The sequence below is a fragment of the Leptonychotes weddellii genome, chromosome 9, assembly GCF_054177405.1.
Source record: "Leptonychotes weddellii isolate Sample4059 chromosome 9, ASM5417740v2, whole genome shotgun sequence".
In the NCBI taxonomy this organism is placed as follows: Eukaryota; Metazoa; Chordata; class Mammalia; order Carnivora; family Phocidae; genus Leptonychotes; species Leptonychotes weddellii.
Window position 1 is genome coordinate 27,276,466 of NC_138377.1, and position 15,962 is coordinate 27,292,427.

Sequence of the window (15,962 nt, forward strand, 5' to 3'; positions counted from 1 at the left end):
TTTTTCCTGTCATTACATGTTCTTCAAAAACCCCAGTCATAGGGATGATTTTGCTCTTTATTTTCTCTCTTGTTTTGATTGTTTGGGGCCCTTGACTAAAATGCTTAAGTGGAGGGTGCCTGGGTGGCTCAGTCAGCTCAGGTCATGATCTCAGGGTCCTGGGATCTAGCACTGTGTTGGGCTCCATGCTCAGCTCACTCAGGGAGAAGTCTGCTTCTCCCTCTGCCCTCTCTTCCCCCACTCATGCTCGTTCGCTCTCTCTCTAATAAATAAATAAAATATTTAAAAAAATGCTTCAGTGGAATCCTTGCAGAGCCCTGGCTTGGTTGTAAGAGGTGTAATTTCACAGAGGGCTGTCCCACGGGCTAGCCCTGCACTAGGCTGAATGGAGCAGAATTCTGTTTGACCTTCATTCCTTGATTCAAGGCTCTGCTCATAGTTACACTGCAACTCGCTCTCCAGAGGCATGACATTCTAAACAGCTGCCTCACTCAGTAGAGTTGTCTTCTGAATCGAGATTTCATAGGAGAAAGGAGGAAACTTTCTTACCATTTGGATGTTTCAAGCCCATTAACTCTCAGAAGACAGGAATTAAAACACTACTGATTGAGATAAGAACATTCACAATTTATTGAGTACGCATTAGGTCCTGCTAGGAGTTGTCCTTACTTCATCTGATCCTCACATCCAACTCATTTTATACAAGGGACAAAACAGAGGCTCAGAGAAATGAAACACCTTGTCTAAAGTCACTGGTTGACCCAGGATGGGAACCCAAGTGTTTGGCTCTGAAACTTTTGTTCCAGCAGCCCCAATATACACCTTCCCAAAACATTTACTGAAAATCATATTTAGTGCAAATGGAGTTTATGAGGCAGGAACTAGGGTTCCTCTCCTCAAATGGTGAGAAGTGAGGGGGTAGGTTGACCCAGAAAATCTCCATGTCTGCCTAAGGGATTTTAGCACCAAAGTACTGATGTATATAACACAAGAGTCCCTCCCTGGGATGCTTGGATGGTTCAGTCGGTTGAGTGTCTGCCTTCGGCTCAGGTCATGATCCCAGGGTCCTGGGATTGAGCCCCGCATTGGCTCCCTGCTCAGTGGGGAGTCTGCTTCTCCCTCTGCTTCTCCTCCTGCCTTGTGCTCTCTTGCTCATTCTCTCTCTCCAAAAAAAAAAAAAAAAAAAAAAATCCCTTTATCTGCAGGAGATATGTTCCAGGACCCCCATGGATGCCTGAAACCGCAGATAGTACTGAATCCTGTATATAGTATTTTTAAAAATATTTTATTTATTTATTTGACAGAGACAGAGATAGCAAGAGCAAGAACACAAGCAGCGGGAGTGGGAGAAGCAGGCTTCCCCCCAAGGAGGGAGCCTGATGTGGGACTTGATCCCAGCACCCTGGGATCATGACCTGAGCTGAAGGCAGACGCTTAACGACTGAGCCACCCAGGCGCCCTAGTATGTTTTTTCCTATACGTGCATACCTGTGATAAAGTTTAATTTATAAATTAGGCATGGTAGGAGATGAACAATAAGTAATAATAGAACAATTATAAAAAGATACTGTCATAAAAGTTATATGAACACACTCTCTCACTTTCTCTTTCAAAATATCTGATTTAACTGCACTCACCCTTCTGCAGCTTGCAATGATAAGAGATGATAAACAGCGTCCGAGGTGAGACGAAGTGAGGTGAAGGATGTCAGCGTTGTGATGGAGAATTAGGCTACTGCTCACCTCCTGATGACACATCAGTAGGAGGACCACCTGCTCCTGCTGGCAATGAGTAGCTAAAACTGCAGAAAGTGAAACCCAGGTGGGGGGGGGGCGGTTACTACTGAATTTCCCAAAAGAACTGAGGAGAGCCTGACATTCATTTAACAAATCATATTTTAGGCTCAAATAATAATAATGATAACTACTCTTTGATAGACTCTGCTGAGCATGTAAGAGACATTGTGTCATGTTATCATTCCAGGGGCCCGGGAAGATAAGTCCTAGTATCCCCAGTTTCCTAAAGAGCTATCTGGAACACCAGGGGGTTGCCTTGCCTAATGGCAAACAGCCAGTATGGATTCCACTTCTGTCAGAGTCCAAGGTCCCAGACTTAACCGTCGGTCTGCTTCTTCCCCCTTCTCCTTGTTTCCTCCCCGCCTCCATCCTAACTCCCTTCTTGTCTCCCTTGCCTCCTTCTTTCTCCCTTCTTCCTTTTCCCTCCCTTCTCTTTTCTAGAGGGAAAAACCATAGTTGACCTCCCAGTCAGGAAGCCTCTGCAGCTTTCAAGGGTGTGATGAAGAGTGTTTCTGACAGTGACGAGCAGCAGAAAGAAGCAAGTAAATACGTTGACTATTGAGCTGGCTCTAAGCAGCATGCAAAGAGCTTCTGGATGGCTTGTCTCTTTGAATCCTATAAACCTCTAGAAAAAGGAGTTTCTATTGCTATGCTTATTTAGCAAGAGGAAACTGAGTTTCAAACAGGCACCTTGCCCAAAGTCTCACAGTTTTGTGTTTTTTTAAAAAATATTTATTTATTTATTTTAGAGAGAGAGCACAAGCAGGAGGGGCAGAGGGAGAGAGAGAATTTCAAGCAGACTCCACACTGAGCAGGGAGCCCACATGGGGCTCCATCTCAGGACCCTGAGATCACAAACTGAACTGAAAACAAGAATCGGACACTCAACCGAGCCACCCAGGTGCCCCCAAACTGTTTTAATGAACAGAGCCAGGATAAATCATGATTTGGTGTAAAAGTCTAGTGCCCAGCTGTACCACTGATGCTAGACTTTTCAGTGTGGTAGAGAAAATGGTCCTTTTTGGGGTGATATTTGTCAACCACTGCTCGAGAACTTAACAGTGGAAAAATCTTGGTAATTCCCTCTGGCTTTCAAAGTCTTTTGCTATCTGCCCCTCTTTTATTTAGTCAATTTCATTTCCCACGACTCCCTTTCTGCACTCTCTCCTTTTCGCAGGCTGGTATTTCTGTCACTGCCGTCTATCTCATTAATTTCCATGTGCACGCTTTCTAGTCTTCATTCTGCAAGTGACACCCATCCTTCAATGCCCAACGTAAGCACCTCTCTATGCATTCCTCATCTCTTCTAGTCCTAGGTGAAGGGATATTTCATCACCTCACAGCCCCGTGCAAAAGCTTTCAATGATGACCTTTTATCTGCTAAACAAAATCCAGGCTTCTTCGCTTGGTATTCACGTTCACCACTCAGTCACAAACGTGTACCGAGAGCCAGTTATGTCCTAGGCGCTCTCTAGGTGCTGGGAGAATTGTGGAGAACCAGACAGACAGGTTTCCACCCTATGGTGAACAAACTGGGCATTAAATAATTACAAATAATCAACTAAACAATTATTAGTATGATTCAAGCAATTATGAGGCCCTCTGGAATCTGGCCTCAACCTATTTTCAGTTCCTCCTCATCCTTTATTCCATTCAGATGAGCCTATTCATTCCATCCCACCTCTGTGGCTGTGCTCATATTCTCCCTTTTTTCCTTTGTGCAGAGTCTTCCCTGCTCCACCCCATACCCCTTCAGGACCAGCTTTGGTTCTGCCTCTTCCATGAAACCCTGCTAGACAACTTTAGCCCAAAGGATCTTCCCTCATTTGAATTCCTAGTGCTTATCCATTGGACAAATATTTACTGAATGACTTCTTGAAATGTTTGATGAACTGACTCTTCATGAAGTCCTAAACATATGCTATGGTATTAAAGATTTACATAATATGAGGAGTTAGACTTCTCCTACTGAGGCATCAAGGATTTTTTTCCTCTTCTCTGGGTGGGAGAGGAGTGGAGATCACAAAAGCTACAGTGAAACATACAAAATTACAAATAAGCAAAGTGACAATAAAAATTGCCTAATTACTCATAATCCTACTACACGAAAGAGATCTACCACTGACAACTTTCTACCTTCCTAGTTTTTTGTTTCTGTTTCTATTTCTGTGTGTGTGTGTCTAGGAGAAATTCCTTTTTCCTCCAAATTAAAATTTTATCAAGAAAATCTTTCTTTCACAGGGTGCCTGGGTGGATCAGTAGGTTAAGTGTCTGCCTTCGACTCAGGTCATGATCCCAGGGTCCTGGGATAGAGCCCCATATTGGACTCCCTGCTCAGTGGGGGGTCTACTTCTCCCTCTCCTTCTCCCTCTGCCCCTCCTGCTGCTCGTGCACGCGCGCTCTCTCTCTCTCTCTCAAATAAGTAAATAAAATCTTAAAAGAAAATCTTTTTTTAATGGTCTTTTTTAAAACGGTGTACCTCTACCCCCACTCTCCTGCTCTTCTGCTTGGGGATGGAATAGTTTGTTCTGGATTGAACAAAACCTAGAGAATTTACTCAGAGACTTATCCATATCTTTTCCAGTTCACTGATCCTATGTACAATAAGAATCTGAACATTAGTTTTAGGGCATTTACTCAGAAGTCCTTTCTCAAAACCTGCACTGGATGCTCTTCAGAACAGTACTCTTAACCTCTCGCAGACTCCAAATGTGTGGGATGCCTAGGTATATACGGTAGCCATACTTTTATGCAAACCACAGAATGTGGGGCCTACAAGAACACAGATCTTCTAGTCCACACCCCTCATATACATGAGGAGCAGACTGAACTACAGTGTTAAGTACATGCCCAAGATCAGGCAGCTGGTGGGGGCAGGGCCGAAGATGCTAGCCCTGATTATCTTTACAAGTTGCCTGTCTTCAGTTTGTCTAATGATCGACCTCAAACTAAAATGAAACCGAAAATACTCAGGGAAGCACTAACTCTTGCTAAACAAATCGTATTTATTCCTACCACTGAAGGGGAAAAGGTAACACAGTTTGGTGGAGGTTGGGCTAGATCTTTCAGGATTGACTTGTTTTGAAATGTGAGAAAACTTTCTCCTTGGAAATCGACATTACTATGATAGGATTAAAGCAAAGAAGAAATATTAGGACCCACTTATCTCATTCATTCATTTTTTTTTTTTTTTAAGATTTTATCTATTTACTTGAGAGAGAGAGCACAGAGGGAGAGGGAGAAGCAGACCCCGGCTGAGCAGGGAGCCCAGTGCTGGGCTCAATTCCAGGACCCTGGGATCATGACCTGAGCCCAAGGCAGACGCTTAACCGACTGAGCCACCGGCGCCCCTATCTTATTCTTTCTTAATGTTTGAGAAATCAAGATAACAAAAGGATGTAGGAAAAGATTGGCCCTTGATCATGAACGTAGCATTGGCTTGTATGCATATTCTACTTTGGTTTTTAATCCGATTTCTAGAGGTCATCATGATATGAGGTACAATTCACTCAAGCAAAAGAAACCCACAATTGTAGAAAAACGGAGTCTGTTCAGAGAGGCCAAGCCCCCCTTCACGGACAACTTCCCCAAACTGAGCTTTCCAGCCTCAGTTTGAAGCCCCAGTAAGGTGGTCTCTCATTCTCTCTTTGGAATCTCTTTTTACAGGAACCCAGCAACGAGGGAGCTGTGTGAAAAGGCGAGTACTGTAGTTTTAAGAGGGCTTCTAAAGAACATTCCAATGGGCCTAAAGGCCTTATGGAGATGAAAGGTTTCGTAGGTGGGAGTGGGGCCGGGAGCGGAAGCTGATCCACCTGGTTGGACCGGGGCAGAGGCACATCCAAGAGCGGGGAGAATCCAACTGTAAGAGAGAGCTGGAGAAGAAAGGGCTCTGGCGGGGGACGTACAAGCCAGCTCGCTTTTCCTCTGCTCACTCTCAAAAGCTCCCTTCAGGATCCAGAGCACGGGTGCTGTCCAACGGGTCCCTTGCCCTACCACAGCAAACAAAGGGCGCGGCCCCCTCCAGCCTTTTCGGTCCGAACGGAGACTCGGCCTTACCTTTGAGGATCCACCCATCCCTTCTGATGCATCCAATGAGGCCGCAGACTCCTCCTGCCAGGAGGTGTTGAACTCTCGCAGGAAATGGACAGGTACCACGGACCAATGGTTGGAGCTGCCGCGGGCCAATGGGAGAGAGGAATGGGTCGACCTGGGGTTGAGAAGGAGAGCCCGCAAAAGGGGCGGGCCCCGGGGGGCAAGACACGTAGGCGCAGGGGGTGGAGAGGGGCGGGCCAGTGGCTGGCGGGGCAGCCCCAGCCGCGGCGCGAGGAACCTGCGGACGGTCGGCAGCGACCAATGGGAGGGCGGGTTGGCGGGGGGAGGGGGGGGAGGGCCCGGCGCCGGGCGGCCCCGCCCCTTCGGGTCCGCAGGGCTGGGGCGGAGCCAGGCCCGCGTCAGGTGGTCCCCGGAGTGCGGGCGGCGCTGGGGGCGGGACGCGGGCGGAGAGGGGAGCTGCGGCCAGCGGCCGGCGGGCGGTGGCGGGCACCGGCTAAGCGAGCAGGTACCCGCGGCGGAGGTGGCCAGGCCGCCCCCGGGGGGGGGGGCGAGCACGAAGGCGGGGGCTCCGGCCCGCCGCGCCCCCCATGCCGCGGTGAGCACTCCCGCCCGGCGCACTTGTCGCCGCGCCGCGCCAGCCCCAGCGAGCCGGGTCTCCCCGCCCCGCCAGCCCGGACCCTACCTGCGGCCGCCGTCGGGGAAGGGGGGTCCCCCCCAGCTCTGCGGAGCCGCATGAACAATAGGCGGCGGCGGCTCCTGCGGGCGGCGGCAGCCCCGCACCCTATGGATCGGCCGCTCCATGGAGCCCTCCAGAGCGCTTCTCGGCTGCCTGACGAGCGCCGCCGCTGCCGCCCCGCCGGGGGAGGACGGAGCGGGGGCCGGGGCCGAGGAGGAGGAGGACGAGGAGGAGGAGGCGGCGGCGGCCCCGGGGGAGCTGGGTCCCGAGGCACCGCTGCCCTACTGGACGGCGGTGTTCGACTACGAGGCGGCGGGCGAGGACGAGCTGACCCTGCGGCTGGGCGACGTAGTGGAGGTGCTGTCCAAGGATTCGCAGGTGTCCGGCGACGAGGGCTGGTGGACCGGGCAGCTGAACCAGCGGGTGGGCATCTTCCCCAGCAACTACGTGACCCCGCGCAGCGCCTTCTCCAGCCGCTGCCAGCACGGCGGCGAGGACCCCAGCTGCTACCCGCCCATCCAGTGTAAGGCGAAGGCGGGGCCGCGGAGCCGGGCGGAGAAGGGGGTGGGGGGCTGGAGGCCTACGGGTGGTCGCAGGGCGGGTGGGGAATGATTGACCTGGGAGTGGGTGCGCCCGCGCGCTCGGGCTGCAGGGGCTGCTCTGGTGGGTGCGATGGGTAAGATAGAGACGCCGCAGGCCTAGCCTGGAACCTCAGGCGCTTGGGCTCCTTAACCTTCATCTGACCACCTCAGCAGTAGCTTCCGCTTTCCACATCCTGAAGCCCCAGCATGAGAATCTCCCCATTTCGCACTCCCCGCTTCCCCAAATCTGGAAGGATTGCAGGCCAGCTGGTAGTTTCTGTCATCATCTTAGTCCCCAAATCGGGGACCTTCCCGACCTCTTCGACCGCCTGTCCCCGCCCCTTCAAGGCATTTGCTTTGAAGCAGATGGGGGTGTCTCGCGCAGGGCTGGCTGGGCTGGCTCTTCTCATGTCCCGGAAGCCTGTGTGAACTCAAGGCTGAAGTGTCTTTGAAATGTCGTGTTGATTTCTTGGATCGCAGTCTTGTGTCAGAAGTTGTACCTTTAGGAGTCTCACTGAATTAGGTGCTGGGAAGGGTGCGAGTGTGTGAAGAAGCAGGTGATGATGGGTGGAGAAATGATTGGAGAGGGAAAAGTATGTCCTTCCCCCATGAGAGATCAGGAGCACAAGGTACAGTGGCTAAGTCCCAGTCCCTTGACACCCAGGCTGTTCAGATAATACATTTCTCCTTTCTTCTCACCCTAGATCCTTGCCTATATTTGGTATTTGCCAAATCTCAAGGGGACCATGCCCATGGGTCCCTCCCAGGGCCTTTCTTCCAGTGTCCTGGTTTTCACCAATTTCCCAGGAGCCCCCTGTTCCACACCCTGCAATGAAATTTCCTTTGTTTTTATCAAAGGAGTTAAATTGCCATTGGAATCCCTTAATCAGTTCTGCTAGGTGGTTTTAGAAGATGTAAATACCTTCTTGTGCAGTTTATACTGTTTTATATTTGATGATTTCCATAATTTCTTCCCTGCTAAAAGGTATTGTTAATACGTATTTATTATTGTTTATTCCATATTTTGTATACTTTACATTTTAGTTAGTTAAAAAAAATTATTACCAAGGGCCAACTTTAGGCATTTAGTTTTTAAATTTCATTTGTAACATTTATCTTTCGGTCCTGTAACTTATTTTCATCTGAACAGTTGTGTTACTTTATTTAAGATGTTTTCTTTAAATACCATCACTTAATATGAAAAGCATAACCTCTTTCCTTATTTTTCTATTCTTCTTTATTGGTGTTTTGACCATCAAATTGATGTTCAAATCCTTAGTTCCCTTTGTTTCTGTCTCCCTCTCATTCAGTGTAAAACTTCTTGTTTTCTACATTTTGATCTTTATAATGCCTGGAGGCAACAAATGATTTTAAATGGTTTCTGGGTATTAAATCTGGCTGTAGTACTGGGAGGTGGAGGTTAATGGTCCTAATGTAGTATCTGAAATAGCGCTGAAGATGAACTTGGTCACATGCTGGAAGAGATACTGGAAGAATGGCCTGGCATATTAGACACAGTGCAGTTTTTTATACATAGTCAAAGGTTTGAGGTTCTTTATGGGTGACGTTTTGTGATTTTTTTTTTGTACAGCTAACGTCAGAGTGGGAGAACTGTGTGAGGCTCTTAAGCAGGAACTCTGTTTCTCCCGTCTCTGTGCCCAAGCTGTCAGAGCAGTCAGGAGTGAATGTGACTTGGGCTGGAAAAATTCATCTGCCGAACACCAGCCAGGGCCACAGTGTGCTATGTTAGCAGCCCCTTCTCCCTTGGGTGCCCAGGACTTAATCTTTATTGTGACAAAAGTTACCTTAGATAGACTAGCTTCTTGTATCTAGAACTCAGATGTTAAGGAAGTAGGAAGTACTTTGTGCTTATTAAAAGAATTGACTTGAAGAACATGACACTTGAAGGCCTTGGTAAGTTATTTAGTCTCATCAGCAGTTCCGAACTTGAATGGAATTAATTCTTGATAATTCAGAAAATTTAATTCCATTCAAAAACCAGTTAGAGCACCTAGCAAAAGATAGATACTGTATTAAATACCAGGAGATAGGGGTGCCTAGCTGGTTGAGTTGGTGGAGCGTGCGACTCTTGAGCTCAGGGTCGTGAGTTCGAGCTCTGCCTGCGGTGTAGAGATTACTTAAATACAACTTAAAAAAAAAATACCAGGAGATAAAGAAATGATAAGATAAGGAGGTGCTTATAAGTCACAAATGCTTTGATAAAGATGAACTTGGGAAATTGCTAACAGGTGCTCTGATGGGTGTCCTGCGTCCACCATTTTAGTTAGTGTCACTCGGAAAATAAAGTGATTGACAACCTTGTCTCCAAAGACTTGGAATGAAATTGAGCCACTGCCAGCTTTTCCCTAGTTACCCTTTTGAGCTTCTCTTCTGGGGTATGAATTGTGACATTGGATTATGAATAGCAGACAGTCAGTTAAGTAAGAATGTTTAGTTTTAGTTTTAAATATTGCTTTTTAAGTTGAAAATTTTGTTTCAAACTGTACTCAAATCTTGTGACAAATAAAAAATATAATAGATATTTAGAAATCATCTAATATTTATATAGTGCCTTTATCCCCTCCAATGTAGATATGAAACTTTAGCTCTCCATGGGGCTGACAAATATAAATAACCTAGGAGCTCACTCATCTTTTTTTTTTAGTGAAAGAGGAAAAATGTACAGTTCCAAATTCATCATCTTGGGACATAGTCCTAGGTATTAAAAAAAAAAAGTTTTTCTTACAGGAGAATTGTGTCTGTTTTCAAGCAGGGTATTAATTAAGATTTTTATTAATTTACATTCTTTTCCTTGCATCCACTAGAAATATAAGGATGTGTTTTCAGGTGTACTTGGGATTTTTAAATGAGTGAGGTATGTACCATTCACTTGTCCAAAACCCACCAGAATGTGCCTATACGTTTAGTTTTCAAGAATACAGTTGAGAGAGGATAACATCCTGACTGCAAAAATGAAAGAAATAAGGTTTTGTTCCTGATATTCTTGGAAATATCCATCCACAGAAACTGAAAAATGTGCTGAATGTGACTTGACCTGATTCTTACTTAAAACCAGGTCTTGACTGGAATGAGAAAGGAGAGCCCCACGTTCTCTCAGCTGCAGCTGAAGGTCTAGTTCCTACCCAAAGGGACGTCTTCACAGGGAAAGGAAAAGAAAGTACCCTCCCCCCAGGCCCCACTCTTCTGTCTTCTATCTGCTTGCAAGCTGTGTTCTAGACTTTTCCTGAAGGCTGGTCATATTATTTCCTTAACTAGTTAGCAAGAACCTGAGGGTTTCTGTTCTACCCAGAGAGAGATTATTGCTCTCCCTTCCCCACAGAGGTTTTCTGTCTTTGAAATGCCATCTGAGGAGCTGTCCCTTCAGCACCCAAGTTCAGCATCACTTCTTTTAAAACCTTATATGTTTAAATAAATACTTAACACATCCTGTATGTTCACAACTATGCTTCAGACCAGAGGAAAGAAGGAACGGTATAAGAAAATACAACAGTTAATTCTCTTAAGGAAAATTCAGATAGTCAGTTGAGGAAATAAGATGTGTGAATGCAAACTTCTTAAAGAGACAGGTATCTTTTCATCAGTGTAAAAGCTGTTAGAAAAAGTGAATGTTCCTTCCTTCCATGACCAAGGAGACTCCTAACATAATTTACGTATTTCTCCAAGAGGGTTTCTTATCACTCCTTAATATACGCATTGTTTTTCTCATTGATGTAGACAAGATAAGACAAGAGTTAGTAATCAGGATTCATTTTAGGACCCAGAAACATTTAAGCTATTTTAAGCAGAAAGTGATTTAACACAGCAAAGTGGATGCTTACAGAATTGTTGGAAGGGCAGGGAGAAGGGTCTCTTAGCTGGACCTATAGGACCAACTCCCACAGCATTGCAGACCTGGCTCACCCAGCAAGCTACCACTTCTCTAATTGCGAACATACAGAATCAGGAGTTGACATTGAAGCTGTCCATTTCAAGAACACCCTGTTGTAGTTGCTGTCCAGAGATTAGGCAACCACTTGGCCTTGCAGCATTCCTTTCTACAACTGCCCAGAGCTAATGATTAGACACCGACATGCAGAAAAATCCCACTTCTCCACAGCCATGCTTGCCAGGAGAAGCGGCAAGAAGATGGTGTCCAACTCACTTCTGCCTTCCCTATCTTGTGCATCTAATTGGCAAAAGCAAACCTGTAGTGGTAAGGGAGTCTGGAAAATGTAGTTCTTAGCTTTCTGGCCTCTGTACTGCAAGATATGCTGGAGGATTTTAGAGCGGATATTGATCATTATTCTGTAGGACCAGCTGTAACATTTATTCTTTAAGAGGAGTGCCAGATGAGGTGAGAGCTTGAACAATTGGAACTTTGGGGGGTCGAGATGGGCTATACTTGTTGTATATATTTCTGTATTCTTTTGTGCAGACTGCCAGTTGCATTGTAAAATACAAATGAATATTAGCCCTAGATAAGATAGGAATACTCTAATTAAGCAAGAATATAGAGTTTTGAGCACCACGAGCATGTGAGTGGAGGTTGGAGTCATCCTGGAGCTGGCTGAGGAAGGAAGAGAACAGCCAGCAGTAGCCAGTTCCTCTTTTGGTCTTGCCAAAAGTTCAGAAATATATCTTTGTTTTCTTAGTTTTTTGTTTGTTTGTTTTTTAGCAAACCGACTATATTCTCTCTGTTTCAGGAGGTCCAGTGCATTTTTAAAAAATTTTTCAGATCTGAGTTTGGTTCATTTCCTACTGAGATAGATTGTCCCCCCATTTTACTTGACTTCTGCTTACCTGCTGAATGTTCAGCAGGGTGAGTACAGTGGTGAATAAAGCAGACAGACTCTGCCCTTGTGGATCTCACAATCTCGCAGGACGGCAGGCACTGAACAAGTAATTAAACCTTGTTGGGTCTTGCCAAACAGAGACGGTTATGGACGTGTTTGATGGGGGCCTGACCTCATTCAGGCGGGGGTTAGGAAAAGTTCCTGTAGGAGATTTTGTTTAAGCTGAGACCTGAGCGTTGAGTATGAGTCAGCCAGGTAAAGACAAAGAGACTGAGAAGACAGAGCACAGGATTTTCATGAGAGAAACATAAAATAGCACTTTACTCCTATAGCAACACCTTATCTAGCCCGAGATTTGTAATCACTGGTAGCTATTATGAACTATCCAAGGAAGCCTTTCCAAACAGCGCTGAAGGTATAATCAGGTACCCTAGGTTCAACTCTGCATTGGAAAGGAGATGAGTGGTTGGGTGTGGTACTTCGGGACATCAGGGATGGAGTTGTGGAGCAGGTGACTTCTGGAGTGAGATGTCCCCTGGGAGGCTCCTCTCCTTCACGTCTTAGTCACCAGGTCATGGTAGAACCACATTTTGAAAATATCCTCCCAATTTACTCCACACACTTCGTCTTACCTGCTGCTGATGTTCAGACCCTGTGCTTGCGTGCCTGGGCTACTTCAATGGCCTCCCTAGTGGTTCCTTTTGCAGTAGGCTCCCTATCCTCCAGGTTATATTCCCCATGGCTGCCAAAATTGATGTCCTTTCTAAATCGCCATCTAATAACTCTCCCCTACTTAAAAATACATGAGTCCTATCATTCACAGCGTGAAGTTCAAGCCTCTCAGAATGACTTTAAAACCATTTCACAACCTAGCTGACCCCAGCAAGACCTTGAGCCTCATCTCCTATCCTGATGCATATAATCCAGCCACACTGGGCTCCTTGAAGTTCTTAATATGCCGTATATTCTCATACCTCATGTTCTTGCTCATGACCTTCCCTTTGCCTGGTTTGTCCTTCTCCATCCTGATCTTTGCTGCCTGATGCGATCCCTCCCGCTCATTCTTTTTAGATTTTATTTTTAAGTAATCTCTACACCCAACATGGAGCTGAAACTCACAACGCCAAAATCCAAAGTTACACACTGTACCGACTGAGCCAGCCAGGCACTCTCCCTCCCACTCATTCTTTAGGGCGCATTCCCAGTGTTGCCTTCCCTGAGAATCTCTTCCCACTCACCCTCTTATATCCTGTCCTGCAGTGGGAGTTGGTGGTTTTCCTAATCTGATCATACAGCTACGAAGGCTCTTTTAACACTGTGGTTTGGTTGTTGTGTGTCTGCCTTGTCACTGGATTGTATGCTTCTCACCATCTAGTACACAGTAAAATGAATAAGTCTTCTAAAAATGATCTCCCTCTATGTTCCCTTTCAATAAAATGGTTTGTCATGGTACGACATTCTGCATGATGCTCCAAGTAGAAATTATTACATGAATATTTATTGAATGCTCACTATGTGCTAGTCATTAAGAATAATGCAACAGAAAATAGGTTAGCCACATTTCTTGCCTTGATGGAGCTTACCTTATAGTGGGGAGACAAGCCAAGTGAACAGATAACTTGCTATGTTTAGCCATCGGTAAATGGGTGATTCAGTGGTATTTTCAGAATGTTTTTGACTTCTTTTTTTTTCTCTTTCTCAGTGTTAGAGATTGATTTTGCGGAACTAACCCTGGAAGAGATTATTGGCATCGGGGGCTTTGGGAAGGTCTATCGTGCTTTCTGGATAGGGGATGAGGTTGCCGTGAAAGCAGCTCGCCATGACCCCGATGAGGACATCAGCCAGACTATAGAAAATGTTCGCCAGGAGGCCAAGCTCTTCGCAATGCTGAAGCACCCCAACATCATTGCCCTTAGGGGGGTGTGTCTGAAGGAACCCAACCTCTGCTTGGTCATGGAGTTTGCACGTGGAGGGCCTTTGAATAGAGTGTTATCTGGGAAAAGGATTCCCCCAGACATCCTTGTGAACTGGGCTGTGCAGATTGCCAGAGGGATGAACTACTTACATGATGAGGCAATTGTCCCCATCATCCACCGCGACCTTAAGTCCAGTAACAGTGAGTATAAAGAGATGGGGCTGGAGGGCTCAAGAACACTTTTATACTCAGTCCATGGCTTTGGCGGGAGTGGATTCCTAAAGGAATCTCAGTGGGCAGTGAAACTCCTTGGTTAAAACCATTCCATCCTTGAGTTGAGATATAGGGATGGAATGAGTGCCAGGAAAAATTGGTTTAGAAAGAGAAGAATGAGGCAGCCGAGGGGTTTGGAATAATTCTGAGCTCATATTAGCAGGCAAGGTTGGCAGTGTATAATTCTGCTCTGCTGTGCAATATATATCCACATATATATATAGGTAGATAGATTTTTCCACTTTAGGGAAGTGTGTCTGTAATCACAAAAGGGGTTTCCTTCTTTGGTGGAACAACAAGTAATTATAATGCCTATTTGTGTTCTACCTGACCACCCCAACTTGAGCTACCCCCCAGAGAAGGGGCTATAAGGAAGAAGAGGCATGTTGTTTAAGCTATGGAGCTGATTCGGGTGACAGTGTCCACTGGGAGAGCGTGACCTGGCTGGTAGTAGTATAGACTTCTGATAGCCTGCGGGTCTTATTAATGAATTGTTGTAACCACCTAGTGTTTAATAACAGGGAACTGAGAAGTAACTGTTTATGAAACATCCAAATCCATAAACTGGATTGTAAAGCAAGTGTTAGACATAATTATATGGTGAGTTGGTGGAAACCAGTCTCTTTCCTTGGAGGAATCTGCAGGCGCTGGGACTATGCTGCTTTTGTGTGGTAATTTGTGCTCTCTCTTGCCTGCACTGTGTGGTAGAGAGGATAGAATTTGTTAAATAGGATATGCTTAAGATGATTTTGAGCATCCTGTCTGGAGAGGGGGCATTAGGGTTTTGGAGGGGGTGGTGTGGGTCCCAGGAACTTTGCTCTCTGTCTCCTTCAGCATTGAGCCCAGAACTCCTTTGGACTTTGTTTGGTTCTGAGCTGTTCCAGATGTGGTTATTTTTCTGTCAATACTACTGTGAATGTTTACTTTTAAGAATATGGGTTTTTTGTGTGTGTCTTTTTTTGTTGTTGGACAATTATAATTATTTTTATTTTATAATTCCTTATGATTTTATTTTTTTTAATTATTAACATATAACATATTATTTGTTTCAGGGGAAAAATACATTTTAAAATTATTTAAGTAGATGTTTTTGTTGTACTAAAATTAGTAGATAAAAAAGAGAAAGATAACCAATAATGTTTTCCTTCAGGGAGTACAACTATTACATTTGGCATATCCTCCCAGACATTTTTAAAGTAAATATTTTATATATATATAAATGTATATATACATATGTTTGTACATACAGACACACCCATACACAAATAGACTTTCCAATTTACTTTAAAATAGCCTTTCTTACCCTTATCTCTTCTACCTGAGCCCTCTTCTCTCTTAATAATAGAAACATTCATCCTTGTAAAAGCATGGAACATTATATATAATTCATGTGAAGGATTTAAGTTCCATAAAATAAGATTATTCTCATCCCTCCTCCCATATTCTATTCTTTAAATATATTAAATTAAAACTTTTGGTGATCCCTTTCACATTTCTGCCTAGACATTGCTTCGGATGATGGGGTAAGAATAAGCAGATGTGTTGGTAGAAAATGTGATGTAGAAGCTGACTGTTCTTTATTTTTTCTTATATCCTTATGCTGGAAGAAGTAGGCAAAGTGCTCTAATCATACGTATTGAGTCCTTTGAAAAACTTGGGCTAGGATGACGGAATTGTAAAAGTCAATCATTTCCTCCAGGAAGTTTCAAATTTGGTTGTAATTTCAAGCTGTAAACACCAGGTTTTACCTTCCATGAGATTTGCGTTTGGAAGTCTAGGCTCTTTTGAAAGAAAAGTTACCTTGCTAAGGTTCTGCCATTTGCAGGAGATGGCAAGAGACCTCAATGTCATTCTGTCACTGGGGAGACAAAACCC

General features: G+C 45.2%; 1 protein-coding gene across 5 annotated transcripts in view; it reads left to right on the forward strand.

Annotated features, from left to right (window-relative positions):
- Positions 1-6,318: 6,318 nt before the first annotated feature.
- The window catches only part of MAP3K9 (mitogen-activated protein kinase kinase kinase 9), a 75,364-nt gene continuing 65,720 nt past the window's right edge, over positions 6,319-15,962 (forward strand). For 3 of the 5 annotated variants that reach the window (XM_081830316.1, XM_006734461.3, XM_081830317.1), the window contains exons 1-2: positions 6,320-7,048; positions 13,602-14,015. In XM_081830316.1, coding sequence (XP_081686442.1) covers positions 6,649-7,048; positions 13,602-14,015 — 814 coding nt within the window. In that variant the 5' untranslated portion in view covers positions 6,320-6,648. Of the gene's footprint in view, positions 7,049-13,601; positions 14,016-15,962 lie in introns of all 5 variants that reach the window. The other 2 variants (XM_031029385.2, XM_081830318.1) reach the window with 1 other exon arrangement.